Genomic DNA, 16,623 nt, shown 5'->3' with positions numbered 1-16,623 from the left:
TTTCAGTTATTCAGTTAGCAACGAAAGTGAAATGGTGGAATTATAACCAGGGGCTCTTTTTATTTTTAGGTATTCTCGCTATTCGGGGACCAAATCGAAAAATCTAAAGTTTAGAAAAAAAAAGATATATCGATCTAGGTAGGTTTGGGACACAGAAATTCAAGTCTTTTCAATTATGGCTTTTCCCACGCGGTCTCACTGTCCAGACCAACCAAGCCATCGACATATTTTGGCCGCCTAATATTGAAAAATATATATTTCTTATATCAAATTTTCATTGTGATATGTATGCACCCGTAATTGGTCTTTATTTCCTGATTATTATACCCGTTACTCGTAGAGTAAAAGGTATACTAGATTCGTTGGAAAGTATGTAACAGGCAGAAAGAAGCGTTTCCGACCCCATAAAGTATATATATTCTTGATCTAGATCACTAGCCGAGTCGATCTAGCCATGTCCGTCTGTCCGGATGAACGCTGAGATCTCGGAAACTATTGAGATTTGGCGTGCAGCAGAGTGCCACGCCCACTCTAACGCCCACTCTAACGCCCACAAACCGCCCAAAACTGTGGCTCCTACAGTTTTGATGCTAGAATAATGATTTTAACTGAAATGTATTGTTCTCATTAATACCTATGGATTGACCCAAAAAAAAAGTTTGCCACGCCCACTTTAAAGCCCACAACCCGCCCCCAAACTTCAAAAAAAAAAAAATCATAAATATGAACGTGGATATCACGGAAACTATTAAAGATAGAGAATTGGGATCTCAGGTTTAGATTCCGTAGCCTTGTACGCAGCGCAGGTTTGTTACGCGAATATGCCACGCCCACTCTAACGCCCACAAACCTGTGGCGACCACAATTTTCATGCTAGATAACTGAAGTGTATTGGACTCGTCAATACCTATCGATAGATCCAAGAAAAAAAATTGCAACGCCCACTCTAACGCCCATAACGCTTAAATCTGTCTACCGCCGGTAGGTGGCGCACTTCAATCACGCTTTGCTGCTTGCATATCTCCATTTCCCTTTGGTCCCTTTAGCTGAGTAACGGGTATCTGAAAGTCGAGGTACTCGACTATAGCGTTCTTCCTTGTTTTGCTTTAAATTTAAAAGTTTAAATTCAATTTAAAATGTTGTTTTGCAATATTACCATTTAGATGATAATGATAATCTGGACGTGCTTCGTCACTGCAAATGCCCGTCCGTATACAATAAATTCTACATATGTGTATCTGATATGACTGGCTAATTTGGAATCTGCAATAGCATTTCTTGCTGCAACAATTAAATGTTTAGTTACTGTAGCTCTTTCAGCGAGACTGGGTGTGTTTTTTCTCCTAAAAAACTTAATTCTTTTTAGAAGTAATGTGTTTCCCATAAAGGAACATAAATTTGTTCAGTGATTATTGGTCCAAAAAGCTTTGTTACGTTGAACTCGTAGCATTGTGATTGTGAAAAACAAGGTATATAAAATTGATAAGAGGCTGGCGTCTTACTTATAAATGATAGCACCACAACTACAAACACACCAATTCGGAAAAAGTACATTTCAAACAACAAGGACTATATAGTCCAGCGCTAGATCCAGTTGAGTATCATAAACATCACATTGGAGAAAAGCAATGTAACGTTACAGTAAATATTGATAGTGTTTAATTAACTATAAGCTATTACAATAACAAAACAGACTCATTTTAATAGTCCTTTAAAGTTTTGCAACATAAAACTATCAATATTTTATTTTTTTTGCAGTTTATTTGTCGAAGCCTCTAATAGCTGGTTTGGTTAAGGAAGGGAGCAACATGAAATTACTGGTTAGTATCAACTGGTAAAATTAACTTTATATTAATTGCAATGTTCTTTAGATTGCCTTGTTTGCCCTGATGGGCGTTATTTTGGCCGCTCCTCAAGGATTTGTCGGAGTCCACGTCGTCCCTGGCGATATCCCAGCGCTCCATAGTGCAGGAAAGCTTCGTGTTCAGGAAGGAAGGGAAGATTTAAAAGATGAACACCTGGAATACCGCATTGGATTCAACAGTGGAGGAGGATCTGGTAGCCAAGGTGTTTATGGAGTATCAAGTCCTGATGTTGGTGGTCAAAGCGAAAGATTCAATCCTGGAAGTTCGGGAGTGTTTGCAGGTATGGATGGATATAACGGAGCAGGTCCACAAGACGCTGGTCAAAGGGAAGAATTAAAAAATGAACACCCGGAATACCCAATTGGATTCAACAGTGGAGGAGGATTTGGTAGTCAAGGTGTTTATGGAGTATCGAGTCCTGATGTTGGTGGTCAAAGCGAAAGATTCAATCTTGAAAGTTCGGGAGTACCTGAAGGTATGGATGGATATAGCGGAGCAGGTCCACAAGTCGCTGGACAAAGGGAAGAATTAAAAGATGAACACCCGGAATACCAAATTGGATTCAATAGTGGAGGAGGATTTGGCAGCCAAGGTGTTTATGGAGTATCAAGTCCTTATGTTGGTGGTCAAAGCGAAAGATTCAATCCTGGAAGTTCGGGAGTATCTGCAGGTATGGATGGATATAGCGAAGCAGATCCACAATTCGTTGGTCAAAGGGAAGAATTAAAAAATGGACACCCGGAATTTCGAATTGGGTTTAATAGTGGAGGAGGATTTGGTAGCCAAGGTGTTTATGGAGTATCAAGTCCTGATGTTGGTGGTCAAAGCGAAAGATTCAATCCTGGAAGTTCGGGAGAGTTTGCAGGTATGGATGGATATAACGGAGCAGGTCCACAATTCGTTGGTCAAAGGGAAGAATTACAAAATGGACACCCGGAATACCCAATTGGAATCAACAGTGGAGGAGGATTTGGTAGTCAAGGAGTTTATGGAGTATCGAGTCCTGATGTTGGTGGTCAAAGCGGAAGATTCAATCTTGAAAGTTCCGGAGTACTTGAAGGTATGGATGGATATAGCGGAGCAGGTCCACAAGTCGCTGGTCAAAGGGAAGAATTAAAAAATGAACACCTGGAATACCCAATTGGATTCAATAGTGGAGGAGGATTTGGCAGCCAAGGTGTTTATGGAGTATCAAGCCCTGATGTTGGTGATCAAAGCGAAAGATTCAATCCTGGAAGTTGGGGAGTGCTTGCAGGTATGGATGAATATAACGGAGCAGATCCACAATTCGTTGGTCAAAGGGAAGAATTAAAAAATGAACACCTGGAATACCCAATTGGATTCAATAGTGGAGGAGGATTTGGCAGCCAAGGTGCTTATGGAGTATCAAGTCCTGATGTTGGTGGTCAAAGCGAAAGATTCAATCCTGGAAGTTCGGGAGAGCTTGCAGGTATGGATGAATATAACGGAGCAGGTCTACAATTCGTTGGTCAAAGGGAAGAATTACAAAATGGACACCCGGATTTTCGAATTGGATTTAATAGTGGAGGAGGATTTGGTAGCCAAGGTATTTATGGAGTATCAAGTCGTGATGTTGGTGGTCAAAGCGAAAGATTCAATCCTGGAAGTTCGGGAGAGTTTGCAGGTATGGATGGATATAACGGAGCCAGTCCACAATTCGTTGGTCAAAGGGAAGAATTACAAAATGGACACCCGGAATACCCAATTGGATTCAACAGCGGAGAAGGATTTGGCAGCCAAGGTGTTTATGGAGTATCAAGTCCTGATGTTGGTGGTCAAAGCGAAAGATTCAATCCTGGAAGTTCGGGAGTGTTTGCAGGTATGGATGGATATAACGGAGCAGGTCCACAAGACGCAGGTCAAAGGGAAGAATTAAAAGATGATCGCCCGGGATTCAACAGTAGAGGAGGATTTGGTAGCCAAGGTGTTTATGGAGTATCGATTCCATATGGCGGTTATCCAAGCACAGGGTTCAATTTCGGGCATCCAGGAGAATTTGGAGGTATGGAAGGATATAGCGGAACAGGTCCTCAAGTCGTTGGCAAAATGGAAGAATTGACAGATGAACGCGCGGAATACCGAAATGGATTCAACAGTGGAGGACAATTTGGTAATCAAGCTGTCTATGGAGTATCGAGTCCTGATGTTGGTGGTCAAAGCGAAAGATTCAATCCTGGAAGTTCGGGAGTGTTTGCAGGTATGGATGGATATAACGGAGCAGGTCCACAATTCGTTGGTCATAGGGAAGAATTCAAAAATGGACACCCGGAATACCCAATTGTATTCAACAGTGGAGGAGGATTTGGTAGCCAAGGTTTTTATGGAGTATCGAGTCCTGATGTTGGTGGTCAAAACGCACTATTCAATCTTGAAAATCTGGGAGGAAAAAGCCAAACATTAAATAATAATGATAATAGAGGCGCATATGGCGTAGCAGGTGCCAATATTGGTGTTGAAAGCGATAGATTCAAGGGATTCAGTAACGGAGAAGGAGTTGACGGTCACGGTACACAAGCCGGTCTGCAGCGGAATAACAGTCACTCTACATTTGTTCATAAGTGCGCTTTTTGTAACCCTGGCCCATGGGCCCGGAGTTGACTGCAAATCCTTAAAATGTGAAAGTGTAAATATTCAATATTTGGTAGATTTTTCCTTGTTTGAGAAGTATAAATTATTTGTAATATTCACCGAAAATTTCAAGATTAAAGGTTATATACCCTTGCAGTTAAAAAAAAAGTCAATGCTTTTAAAACAACTTTTATTTTCTCATCGAATTTTATTCGTCGATTCGATTTATATACCCGTTACTCGAAGAGTATGAAGAGGTTATAATAGATTCGTCGGAAAGTATGTAACAGGCAGAAGGAAGCGTTTCCGACCCCATAAAGTATATATAATCTTGATCAGGATCACTAGCCGAGTTGATCTAGCCATGTCCGTCTGTCCGTCTGTCTGTCCGGATGAACGCTGAGATCTCGGAAACTATGAGAGCTATTGAGATTTGGCGTGCAGATTCCTGAGCTTCTTACGCAGCGCAAGTTTTTGTCAGCAGAGTGCCACGCCCACTTTAACGCTCAGAAACCGTTAAAAACTGTGGCTCCTACAGTTTTGATGCTAGAGAAACATTTTTAACTGAAATGTATTGCTCTCGGCAATACCTATCGATTGACCTAAAAAAAAGTTTGCCACGCCCACTTTAACGCCCACAAACTTCAAAAAATCGTAGGTATGAACGTGAATATCTCGGAAACTATCAAAGATAGAGAATTGGGATCTCAGATTTAGATTCCGTAGCCTTGTACGGAGCGCAAGTTTGTTACGCAAATATGCCACGCCCACAAGCCGCCCAAGCCTGTTGCACCCACAATTTTCATGCTAGATAAATTTAAGTTAAAAAAGTTAAGAAATTTTAACTGAAATGTATTGGTCTCGCCAATACCTATCGATTGATCAAAAAAAAAAATTTGCCTCGCCCACTCTAACGCCCATAACGCTTAAATCTGTCTACCGCCGGTAGGTGGCGCGTTTCAATCTCGCTTTGCTGCTTGCATATCTCCATTTCCTTTTGGTCCCTTTAGCTGAGTAACGGGTATCTAATAGTCGAAGTACTCGACTATAGCGTTCTTCCTTGTTTTAACGTTGAGTTCATCGAAATCGAGCCAGTGGTTTGGTAGAATTTAACATTTTATTGATTTTAGAAATATATAAAAATTTCTCAGTTGCTATTGTGGAGTTGCCATACTGCCGAAAACAATACGGTACTTTGAAAGAGAAACGCTTGTATTTTGCGGGAAGTCACAAGTTCAGTTCAGAAATAAATCAAGGGTGGCACGCCAAATCTCTATGGTGAAGTGTGAAGGTATATTTTTTGATTTTATTTATTTATTATATTAACAATAAGAACTTCTTCAGACAATCACCAATTTTTATCTGGGGGATTCCCAGGAGGAGCCGCAACGTCGGCGCCAGCAGGAGCGCTTCGCCGATGGAGAGGAGCCGGCAATGGGGAGGGGGCTCCCCCCAAAACGCCAGGACCAGGGCCAGGAGACCCTCTTGGCGGGCCCCTTCTTTCCGGAGAATTTGGGAGCTGTTAGTGATGAGCATGGGAAGCGGGTTATTAAATCATTAAATGAAGGACAACATTGAGCGCCGATATCATGGCTTTTGGGATGCCGCTATGATGGGGGACTATATTTAGTTTCTTATTCGGGAAACGGACAATAGCTCCTAGGAAAAGCAAATAAGAAGCCAAAACTATTTTTAAAGTTTAGTTTAATATTGCATAAGACTGCCGCCAAATCGAGTGGGCCACGTGGGCAGCACCAAGAAATGAATAATAGTTCTTTCTTCTTTCGGCCCGACATGAAGAATCACATCACAAATTGCCACGTGACTATCGGCAACTATTATGAAGTGTTTTTAAATATTTTAGTTTTTAGATAGTATACAAATTTATAAAAATAAAAGATATATTAGATTAAATTTGTTTGGCGAAAAATTTCGGCATGTAAGACAAACAAAAAAGTCGAAAATTGGTAGCTTAGAGGTCTAATATACTTATGCGTTGTACTTTGCACATCGGTCGGAAAGGTGTGAGTTCGAACCCATAAGGATCCACTTTTTTTTTCTAAATTATTGTTATTAAAATAATAATATTGATTTTTAATTAATATTATATTGTTATATTATTTTTATTGCGTTTTTATTTTTTAACTTGTGAATATGCTATATAAATTAAGAAAAAAAGTCTATTCTCTTTATTTCACATTTCATCTTTAATTTAAGCTTTCCTCTACAGCATTCGTTATTCCACAGCCGGAAGACTTACACACAGCCGAGACTTACTCGAGCAACAAGCATAAGAGATTGGCAGACCTGCAGCAGCAAGATGTGGCCGCCACTGCCACCAACAGCATGGAGCTGCATTCCGATTCGATTTCGATTCGACTTAATCGATTTCTTACCCCCGACAAAACAATCGATTCTTTTTTTGAGAATCGATTATTTTGGCCATGCAACATTGCAATTGGGAAATATATTATCTGATTGAAGAAATCCAAAAATGTAGACATGTTGGTTGTTTTGTAAAAATAATCCAATGAAGATGTCTTACGTTTTAAACTTGTTCTTGCTATCAAAACAGTCTACAATAATTGTGTATATGATCTCTAAAAAAACAGAATGATATATTTTTTTTATATATAATATCAAAACAATGAATGCGTAAACTGAAGTTTCCTATCATTTTTAACTTTTTTACTACTTTAAGCGTTTGGTATTTTTAAGAAATAAATTGAATTTAAATGTTTATTTTCTTTTGTGCAGATTTTTATGCCTTTTTCTCTTTATTTAAAATCAACCGCCTTAGTGATTAATCGATAAGATCGATTTTTTGAAGCGAAAAGATTAAGTAAATCGATTCTGTAAAGTAAGGAATGGAATCCAGCTCTACAGCAGCAATACCCAGCGCGGCATGTTAATACTCTGAGGTATTTTTCAACTTGTTTTTTTTAACTTGTCTCCCTTATTTACTGACACTTACGATGATGCTATCTTCCTCTTAACGTTTGTTGACTCTTACGTGGCTCTTACGTTTGCTGACACTTACGTTCTGGCACTTACGTGACAGCGGAGCACAAAACGTATATCGATGTATCGACATTGGGTTGTATTTTTCACATCCCTAATCTCAACTCAAAACAAAAAAAAAACAGCGCGAGTCGGACGCGGTTTTGCGGTCGAACGCGATTTCTTTGTTTTAGCGCTCGAAATTGTCGAAAACTCTCGTAAAAAAATACACTGCAAAATAACTGAAAGTGCATGCCAAGTGAACAGGAAATAAATGTTAAGTGTGTAGATACAAGTGAGAAAAAGAAAACAAACAAATTAGTTTGCGGTGTTTTTAATATATTTTATGCGGATTCTGTGTTACAGTTTTCCGGTTTCATGATTAACTAAGAAAACAGTGAAAATATCCAAACAGTGCATTGTGCGATAAAAGTAAGGAAATAATTATTATTATTTTTAAAACAACAAAATGCAACCCTCAACAGCGTCCTTTGCATAGGTGTGCGTTTGTGTTTCGCTGTGTGAGTGTGTGTGCGTGTGCGTGTGAATGTGTTGCAAGGGGAAATTGCCGCCTGTAAATTGTTTATGTTTAATTTGGGAAGAGACGAGAAGAGAGTTGTCAAATTGCAGCACTAGCATTTACCGTTAGGGCGAGAGTAAACACATTCAACATGTTGCAGTCACTAAAAAACTAAAACAAAAGCAAAGCGGATCACTCTCTCTCTCTCGCCCTCTCTTTGAGTTTTATGAGTGTTCCCGAGTGTTTTTGCCGTGTTTTGTTTTGATTTTCTTTTCACACACACATGCACACACACCCGAAGGCATACAGAGAGCGAGGGCCAGAGAGAGCAAAATACCGATTGTTGTTGTTGTTGCATTGGCCATCTAATAAAATTGTGCCGTTCTTGTTGTTGTTGCAGTTGGATTAAAAGTCAAAGCATTTATCAGTGCCAAATAGAAATGAAATACAAATAAATGGCAATCAAAGGAAATCAAAATCAAATTGGATTATCGCCACAGCTTCTGGGTAAGTAATTTCACACTCTTATCGCCAAATTAGTTTATAGCGTTTTATTCGTGTGTGGGTGGTTTTTGCATTTCAAAACCAGTTTGAATTCGGGTTTTTTTTCTCTTCTGATTTTGATAAGACCTTGAAGCGGTTTTCGGTGTAGAACTTTGTTTGATTGATGTTTTTATGCTCGAGGGAGCTTGAGCCAAAGCTTGGCTTTTAAAAATAGATCAAGACCAGTTTTTTCGAGGCCTTAAGATTGCCAAATAATTTCCTAAGCCTAAACTGCAGTTCGGTGTTTTTGTTGCTTTTGCCTGCATCGCCTAGAAAATGATGGATGTACAATGGCGCTATCTCGCTCTCTCTCTCTCTCTCTCTCTCTCTGTACACTCCGTCCCGCTCGCACACCCAGAAGTTGTCGGTTGAGTTTTTACTGCCGTCTCTTTTGTCTTTTCATTTATTTGCCTTTGTCTTTGGGCTGATGACTTTGTTTTTGCCCTGTCTTTGCTGCTCTCTTCGCCTCTCAGTTTCATCGTTGATCCTTTGATTTGATTTGATCCTTGTAGGTAGAGGAAGCCAGAGAGAGTGGGAGAGAGTTACCGTTGTTTCATTCACTTCAATCTGCAGGATCTCGAATCTTCTGCTTTAAAACCAATTCGAGAAATACTTTGTCTGAGAATTTCACGAGCGGGAGAAATAAAATCGTAACACTAGTTTTGAAACGACTATAGATAGTATTATGTAGAGTTTAAATTTTTAAAGTATATTTATTTATAGGGTTTGGTATTCAATTTTATTTATAATTGGAGAAATCTCTTGATAGGAGTGGACTTAACATCAAAAAGATTTACGTTATACATTTTAAAAACTTATACTTAAACGGTTGAAAGGGTACCGAAGTTTATATTACCCAATATTCAAAGTTTAGAGTGACCCCAAGATTGTCTAATGACAATAACGTAATACACTGCTTGAAATATGATCTTAAGACAACATTTTAGATTCCTTTAAGGATTGAAAGTACATCTTTCGTTTTCGAGTCCTTTTTCATTTTGGGATTCTCCAAAACTTCTTGAGTTATGTACAGATGAAAGCAAGGCCACTTTGTCATATTACATTCATCTTTATATTATTATAGATTATAATAATTATTTTCCCTTCAAAGCATTATACAACTTTCAGGTCTCATACCTTCCAAGTTTACCCCTACCAATATAAGCTGCATTCCATTGAAATACCGATGAAGGGCATGCATTTAGGCACAATACCTGGCATACTCGACATTTTAAATGCCTTTCTTCACTTGATAAACAGTATTATTTGTCCGGTTGTTAAATGACTTTTTTCCTATATGTTTATGTACATGTATGTATATTTCTCCCTCTGTTCTCCGCCGTTTGTTTTGCCCCCGTCTTCGCATACGTCTTCGAGTGGTCTAACATGTAATGTATGCCTCGTCTTCAGTTTCTTGTTCGGTTCGTCTTTGAGACACCGGAAGTTGTTGCTAGGCTGGAAAAAAGTTGTGTGTGTTTTTCAGCGGTGTCTCCATCTGTATCTGTATCTCTCTCTCTGGAGCCGTATATCCATCTCTATCGGCGGGCAAGTGGCGCGTGTGAATGACCCAATTAAGCTGAAGATAACCCGGCCTAAGCTTCGACTTCGTAGGTGGCTTAAAGCCACTCGGATGGCCAAGAAGAAGCGGCCCCAGAACCTGCCAGACGAACATGGCTCAGCACAACAAAAAAGAGTTCACATCGAATATATCGAATGCGAGGTTTGAACTGTAAACAGGTTTACTTGGCCTCACCTCGCTTGCAGTTGGCTGCTACAGGTGAAATTCCGTAAAGCGAACTGTCTCTAAGTATATATGGTGCTATAAAGTTAAGTTTTTTTAAACTATCTGCCAAAAAGACTCACAATTTGGTAAACAAAAATTAGGAAGTCTGAATTTTCTGAGCTATAAAATATTTATTTATTCTGGATACCTTTTTTTTTTGTATAACTTAAAAAGTTACTATCGAATTTACATCTTTCAAATCCGAAACCAATCAAAATCACGAGTTTCTTAAAAAGTATAGCATAAAGATAGGCTTTGAAAAAGGGGTATTGTCTTCCCTTTTTTGAAGCTTATCTTTATCTTCTACCCCTGAACGTCAGAAGATTATAATAATTATTAAGATCATTAAGATTATTATCAGAATTAAAATATAATACTAATAAATAAATTAAAGTTTTGAGTTAAAACTAAATCTTCTATGATTAGATTGATCTAGTAGAGCCATAACTAATAGATAGAATTACTGGAGATTTCATATAGGCACCTTCCACTGTATTTGAATTTGTGTGTTGCTTTATTTTGTCAGGCCAAACTCCTTTTCAGCATTTTTGTATTAAATATTTCGCACCATGTTCTGCATTTATTCGGATACGAAAGATCCCCGAGGCTCCAGTCTCCAGTCTACAGCTCCAACTCCATTTCCATCTCTTTCCGACACTCTGTTGCCGTCCTTTTCTGTGGCATATTTTGTCGTTGAGTCAGTTGGGGTCAATGCTGCTGCTCAACTTAACTCTTTGCTCACTCAACTCACTTTGCTCGGTGGCCAAAACAGGTTTCCGCTTTGGCTGAGCTTTTGTTGTACGCTTTTTTCGGGTTTTTCTCCTGTGCAGCGCGGCCTCACCCACAGTCTGTTTTTTGTTTGTTGTTTTATATTTTGTATTTTGGGTCCAATACCAATATGTATATCTGGATTCCCAACCCCCGAGCGAAACATCCCTGCTGCTGCCGCAAAACAGCCCGCGACGAAACGGGGCAGTGGCAACCTGAGACACTGGGAACGCGAGTGCAGATGGAACTTGGGATTCGTGGTGGGACTCTTGGTTGGGGAGCTGGAGTCCGTCCGGGCTATCCCGAAGGTGGATGCCCCATTCCAGGTGTTCGGTCGCTGCATTGGAACAGGCGCTCAGCTGCATTCACCGCTCGATTGCAGTGGTCGCATGTTGCAAGTTGCTGCACCAGCAACACTCACACATACGCGAATCTTTCGCGAAAGGCGGAGACGCAGACAGGCGACTGCGACTGGCAGCATTTTTGCACCGGTTTTCCAGCCATTTTCCCCCATTCGAATTGTCCGCCTGTGCTTTCTTCCTTGTCGCCTGTTTCGCTGCTGCCGCAACCTGCTGCTGTTGCCGCTGTACATGTTGCTGCTGTGCATGTTGCCGCTGTTGCTTCCACTGTGCCACTGCTGCTGTAGATGTTGCCGCGGATGTTGCCGCTGCAGGCACCTTTCTGCCTTGCCAGCTGCACTTGCCGGTGGCCCCCAAGATGCGGATATCAATTTACCCAAACATTTCTGGCTCCTGGTACGGAGAGTTTTATTTGGAAAGTGATAGCAGCAAAATACATTTCTCCATAAGTGCTACACAATCATGTTTACTTTTATTTTAAAGTAAAATCAAACTTTAGATTATTTGTAATCCATATGTTGTACATATTTAGTATCATCTTGGAAATGTTAGTAAAGGATTTGATATTTAATTAAAAGCTCATGGCTACTAAAAGTAATTTTTTTGTAATAAAAAAGACTCAAATAATTATCACTTAATAATTATTTTATTAAAATAATTAATAATCTTATTTCTCCGTGTAATGTTAGTAGCAACATTAAAACAATATTGGATTTGATTGAATTACACATTTTATGTTTCTTTTATAAAAAGAAAGAAGTAGATTTCATTATTAAATTCAAAAGATACTTTGAAGATACCCATAACTTGTAGAAATACACATTTTTCGTTTCTTTTATAAACAGAAAGAAGTAAATTTCATTACAAATTTTTTGTTTCTTTTATAAAAAGAAAGATGTAAATTTCATTATTAAAGTCAAAAAAATACTTTGAAGATACCCATAACTTTTAGAAATAGTCCTAACACTGTAAAAACCTTTTTAGATTCGTTTTTAGACTTCACGGTCCTCGAATACATTCTAGCATGGAATAATCTTGATAGGTCTTAGAACATATAGCAGCGCACCCATTTTGAAACCGATCGCAACCAGTGCGATCAACCAGACTCCAGTGGATTGTGGTCCGGGTGAGTTTGCTTTTGCCTTAATCAGCAGAAAATCGTATGCGAAATATACGATACAGATGTGCCCATGTACATGGTACACATATAGCTGCGGCTATAGCACACTTTATGTAGAGCCCGCCTGGCTCTAGACTCTACAGACTCTACGGACTAGAGTCTAGACCACATAAACGCGTATCAATGGCGACGAAATGTGTACATCGCACATCGCACGGTGCCGAGTATGTACAGTTTAAGAGAGCGAGGCAATACGAAATATAAACAAATAATTAACTGACATATCCGTATGCTTATCGCGCAACAAACCGCAGCAGCAGCAGCAGCAACAGCAGCAGCAGCAACAGCAAAAGCAGAAGCACCGATACAGATGCAGATACATGAGATACAGAGATACGGATACAGATACAGACACAGGCACACTTTCGGGGCGAGAGCGACTGTGAAATTTGTATCTGACAAAATGCCATAATGAACGTGCTGAGTGGCGTCGCGGAACCAGATACTCATGCCCACAGATACTCGTACTCGTACTCGCACGTCCACGTCCGAAAAACCCGAGAGATACTCTCGTACTCGCACTCGTATCCGTACTTGCTCGCCGCTGCCGTTGCCGTTGCCGTTTTGCGGTAGCAACAACATGAACAGAATGTATCTACAACATCAAACGTGCGTTGCCTTTATGTCGTACTACAAATTCATTTGAGATTCTTTGCTTTTTTCGGGTTAATATAAATCAGTTTTTCAGTTCGGGTGCCGGCTGAACACATTCGGCTGATGATTCGAAAATCTGCTGGCACGCTTTACGCATCTGTCAGATACTCTGCTCTGCTTAAGATACTTTCTGGCCCGTTAGTTGGGAAATCGTCCGCATCGGGCAAAAAAAAAACAAAATTCATATATACACATGTACCTACTTAAAAAGGGTGGCTGTGGGTGGTGGTTTTGGTTAGAGCAGGGCAGATCAAAAAGTCCCCCCCCCCCCATCTCATTACTTCCATTAGTTTGCCTTTTTTGTTGGCCCTAACATGCTAATTGGTTAAACCGCTGTTTTGGCTGGCCCTGTTTGTCGTTGTCGCCTCAAGTTGGCCAAGTCGAATGCATTTTTAATTAGATCCCAGCCAAAGCAGAAATCGAACGAAAGCAGTTGGCTGTTAACCTGTTAACTTGGCTCGTTGCTTTTTCTATTCCTGCTGCTTTTGCTGGTCCAGTGGGACGCGTGGGAATTTTTTATCAAATACATCTCTAAAATACACTATACATAGTGGGTTGTATTACCTATAGGAAAAACCTTTTTAGGTGATCAATTTATTAATTTAGTAGCTTTGTTGGCGCTGAAAATGCTGAAAAACGACCTATAAAAAATTGTAAATATGAAAAAATATGCCAAATATCTTTAAGTATTTATCCCAACTTACTAATTATTTAAATAAAAATTAAAATTAAAGATAGTAATATAAGATTACATATTCTCAACCAATCTCAAATTATTTCTTTATGTGCACTTTATTATGAGAGCAATCAAAAGTCACGTATCACAATTGCCTTCCTTTGTTTTATAAAAAAATCAGAGGCAGCGATTATCGGATTTTTATATAAAATTTATTTCAATTTTTGTATCAAAGCATATTTTTTTCTCGCTTCGCATCGCCTCGACATCGAATTTCCTGCACATATGGAGCGTATAAATATATAGATATATGTGTACCAAACGTCTGTATAGTATATAAATAAACATTTTTATAGATTTCGAATTGGCTTTGGCAAATAAACTGGTTTAAAACATCTGGCAACAATTGTAGATCCATAAAATGCCGAGATACTTTCGATTGTGACGGTGGGAGCGGTGAAACAAAGTGAGACAACGGAGAATAAAGTGAACTTTGAGATTCCTTATATTCATTCATTAAGTTTACTTGGCACAGCCATAATTATTTACCCCCCGTCAAATACCCCTTCGTACTCTCCGTTCGACTTGGTTTGCGTTAGTTAGGTCTCCCTGTGGCTGAATTAGACTTTCACTTTTTTCGTGCTTTTGTTTCAAAGATACAATTTTGTGTTGCCTTCTTATTGTTTGTTGTTTGTGCTCTGTGCCGCTTCTCTGATATCGAAATTACGTAAAGATGAATGGCCGCCCATTGTCTGGCCCACGGAATTTGGAGTGCGGGTGGGAGAGGTCGTTGATCGGGGAGATATAGCGGGGTGATATTACTTATATCTGGGGTATCTTGGTATCTGCCTGGTATCTGTCGCAACACCCAAACTGGTAGTCATCTTGTTGAATATGCAATGCGAGCGTTTCAGGTAATGAGATCCGTCTTCGATCCATCTGGGTCCAGTCGGAATCAAGGCCCCATTTTGGGGTCGTACGATCCGCTTCGGGAGAACAGAGCCGATAAGGGAATATTCTATATGCGCATGTATAAACAATCCAGTATTTAAATCTATTTATGTAGTGGCACACTTATACGGCGATTGTCTATAAGTACGATTTTATGGGTACATACGATTTGGGGAGATATAGTCAAATGGTTGAAGATTGTGAATTTTAAAATTTTTTAAAATGAATAGAAGACTTCCTTCATTTCCAAAAACCAGATTCAACTTCAATTAATGGGGTAACTAAAGCTAAAAAGTTTCTGCAAATCGTTATAAGCAAGAAGTTATACAGGTAGAATCCTTCATATCATATAACAAATATACTATTAATTGAAATCAATAATCATAATGAAAGAATAAGTAGATACTTGAAGCAAGTTACTTTAGTAGTCAAATAACTATATTATTTACCCAGCCCCTTAGATTGCTGAAAATCGACCATAGTCATGCAAAGCTTTATTATTTGCCTAGCCATGAAAATCACTGAATATGGTTAACTGAAGCAAGTCCGGGAATCTTGGAGAAACAAAGGCTAAGTTCAGAATTCCCTGCCGAACGTCACATTCGATTAATGTTTGATGATTGCCTTCCGATAGCGTTTCAATTGATGTCAGTTGTCAACATAATTAATTGCGTGTACACCTTTGCAAACACACGCACATATGGCTTGAAATAGAGGTGAGAAGGAGACACGATTGACAGTGGCAAACTGCAAAGGAAATATGTGCACTGAGAGAAAATTGTATCGATTTAGGTTATAAGGATTTGATAAAAGATAGTCTGTTATATCCAAATAATAAACACAAATCAATAATTTCAATATATTTGCAATACCCGAGTAATTAGAAGACTATTAAAAAGGATTGGAATGATAAGATAGTACTATATTAGTAAAAGATAATATTAAACTAGGATTTTTATTTATATACTACTATACTATTAATACTATTAAAAAGGATTGGAATTCCAAGGTAGTACTATATTAGTAAAAGAAAATGTTAAACTATAATATTTATTTATATACCACTATACTATTACTACTATTAAAAAGGATTCTAAGATAGTACTATATTAGTAAAAGCAAATGTTAAATTAGGATTTTTATTTCTGACTTTGAACCGCAAACCCTTTAAAGCACATCTCTTTGTAATGTAATAACTTAACAAGGTATAATTTTAATAACAAACCCAAATATTTCTCTCTGCGTATTCATCTCCACTACCCCTTACATTTTCTCGGGCTAACTAAACTCGGTTTCGAATCAATCAAGGCTAAAACCTGGCCACACACACATCAACGTCCGCACATCCATCGTTTCAGATTTCATAGGAAAATGTTTTTGGGTGGGAAACGAACGCAACACCAACAACAATAATATCATGAAGATGGAAGCAGGGGATAAGAAACGACCGTAACGAAAATGGAAGTCAATTTATTAACTAAAAAAGAAATAATGAAAAACCGGGCAACTGAAAAGGCCCGCCTGTGTTGGTTTGTGTGTTTTTGGTAAGGGTGTGCGTGTGTCGGCAGTTTTTGTTTTTTTTAGAGCTGTTGGTTGTCAACGTTAATTAATCAATCATTGTACGAAATCTTGACTCAGACATTAATCATTTAAAATCACAAACTTTCAATTGGGATGCAGAAAACACTGAAGGTTTGGGGAAACAGCACTAAACTTTTGCGAAAATCAAATTGCC

General features: G+C 38.9%; 2 protein-coding genes across 2 annotated transcripts in view; both read left to right on the top strand.

Annotated features, from left to right (window-relative positions):
• The first annotated feature begins 2,985 nt into the window (after positions 1-2,985).
• Positions 2,986-6,032, top strand: LOC119549748 (spidroin-1-like). Its single transcript, XM_037857990.1, has 3 exons — positions 2,986-3,155; positions 3,215-4,392; positions 5,788-6,032. Exons 1-3 carry the CDS (start codon positions 2,986-2,988, stop codon positions 6,030-6,032), a joined length of 1,593 nt encoding a protein of 530 aa, XP_037713918.1.
• A 1,565-nt stretch (positions 6,033-7,597) lies between these two features.
• The window catches only part of LOC119549368 (neurogenic protein mastermind), a 77,565-nt gene continuing 68,539 nt past the window's right edge, over positions 7,598-16,623 (top strand). Inside the window, exons 1-2 of the mRNA XM_037857400.1 lie at positions 7,598-7,886; positions 8,375-8,481. The gene's annotated coding sequence lies outside the window, so the exon portion shown is untranslated. The remainder of the gene's footprint in view (positions 7,887-8,374; positions 8,482-16,623) is intronic.

Source organism: Drosophila subpulchrella, chromosome 2R (genome assembly GCF_014743375.2).
Source record: "Drosophila subpulchrella strain 33 F10 #4 breed RU33 chromosome 2R, RU_Dsub_v1.1 Primary Assembly, whole genome shotgun sequence".
Lineage (NCBI taxonomy): Eukaryota > Metazoa > Arthropoda > Insecta > Diptera > Drosophilidae > Drosophila > Drosophila subpulchrella.
This window is presented reverse-complemented; position numbering and strand designations above follow the sequence as displayed.

Coding starts and splice junctions, on each gene's coding strand:
- LOC119549748 (XM_037857990.1), top strand. CDS start 2,986: ATGAACACCTGGAATACCCAATTGGATTCAATAGTGGAGGAGGATTTG. Junction 3,156..3,214: donor ACGGAGCAGATCCACAATTC/GTTGGTCAAAGG, acceptor TGGATTCAATAG/TGGAGGAGGATTTGGCAGCC. Junction 4,393..5,787: donor AGAAGGAGTTGACGGTCACG/GTACACAAGCCG, acceptor ATTAACAATAAG/AACTTCTTCAGACAATCACC.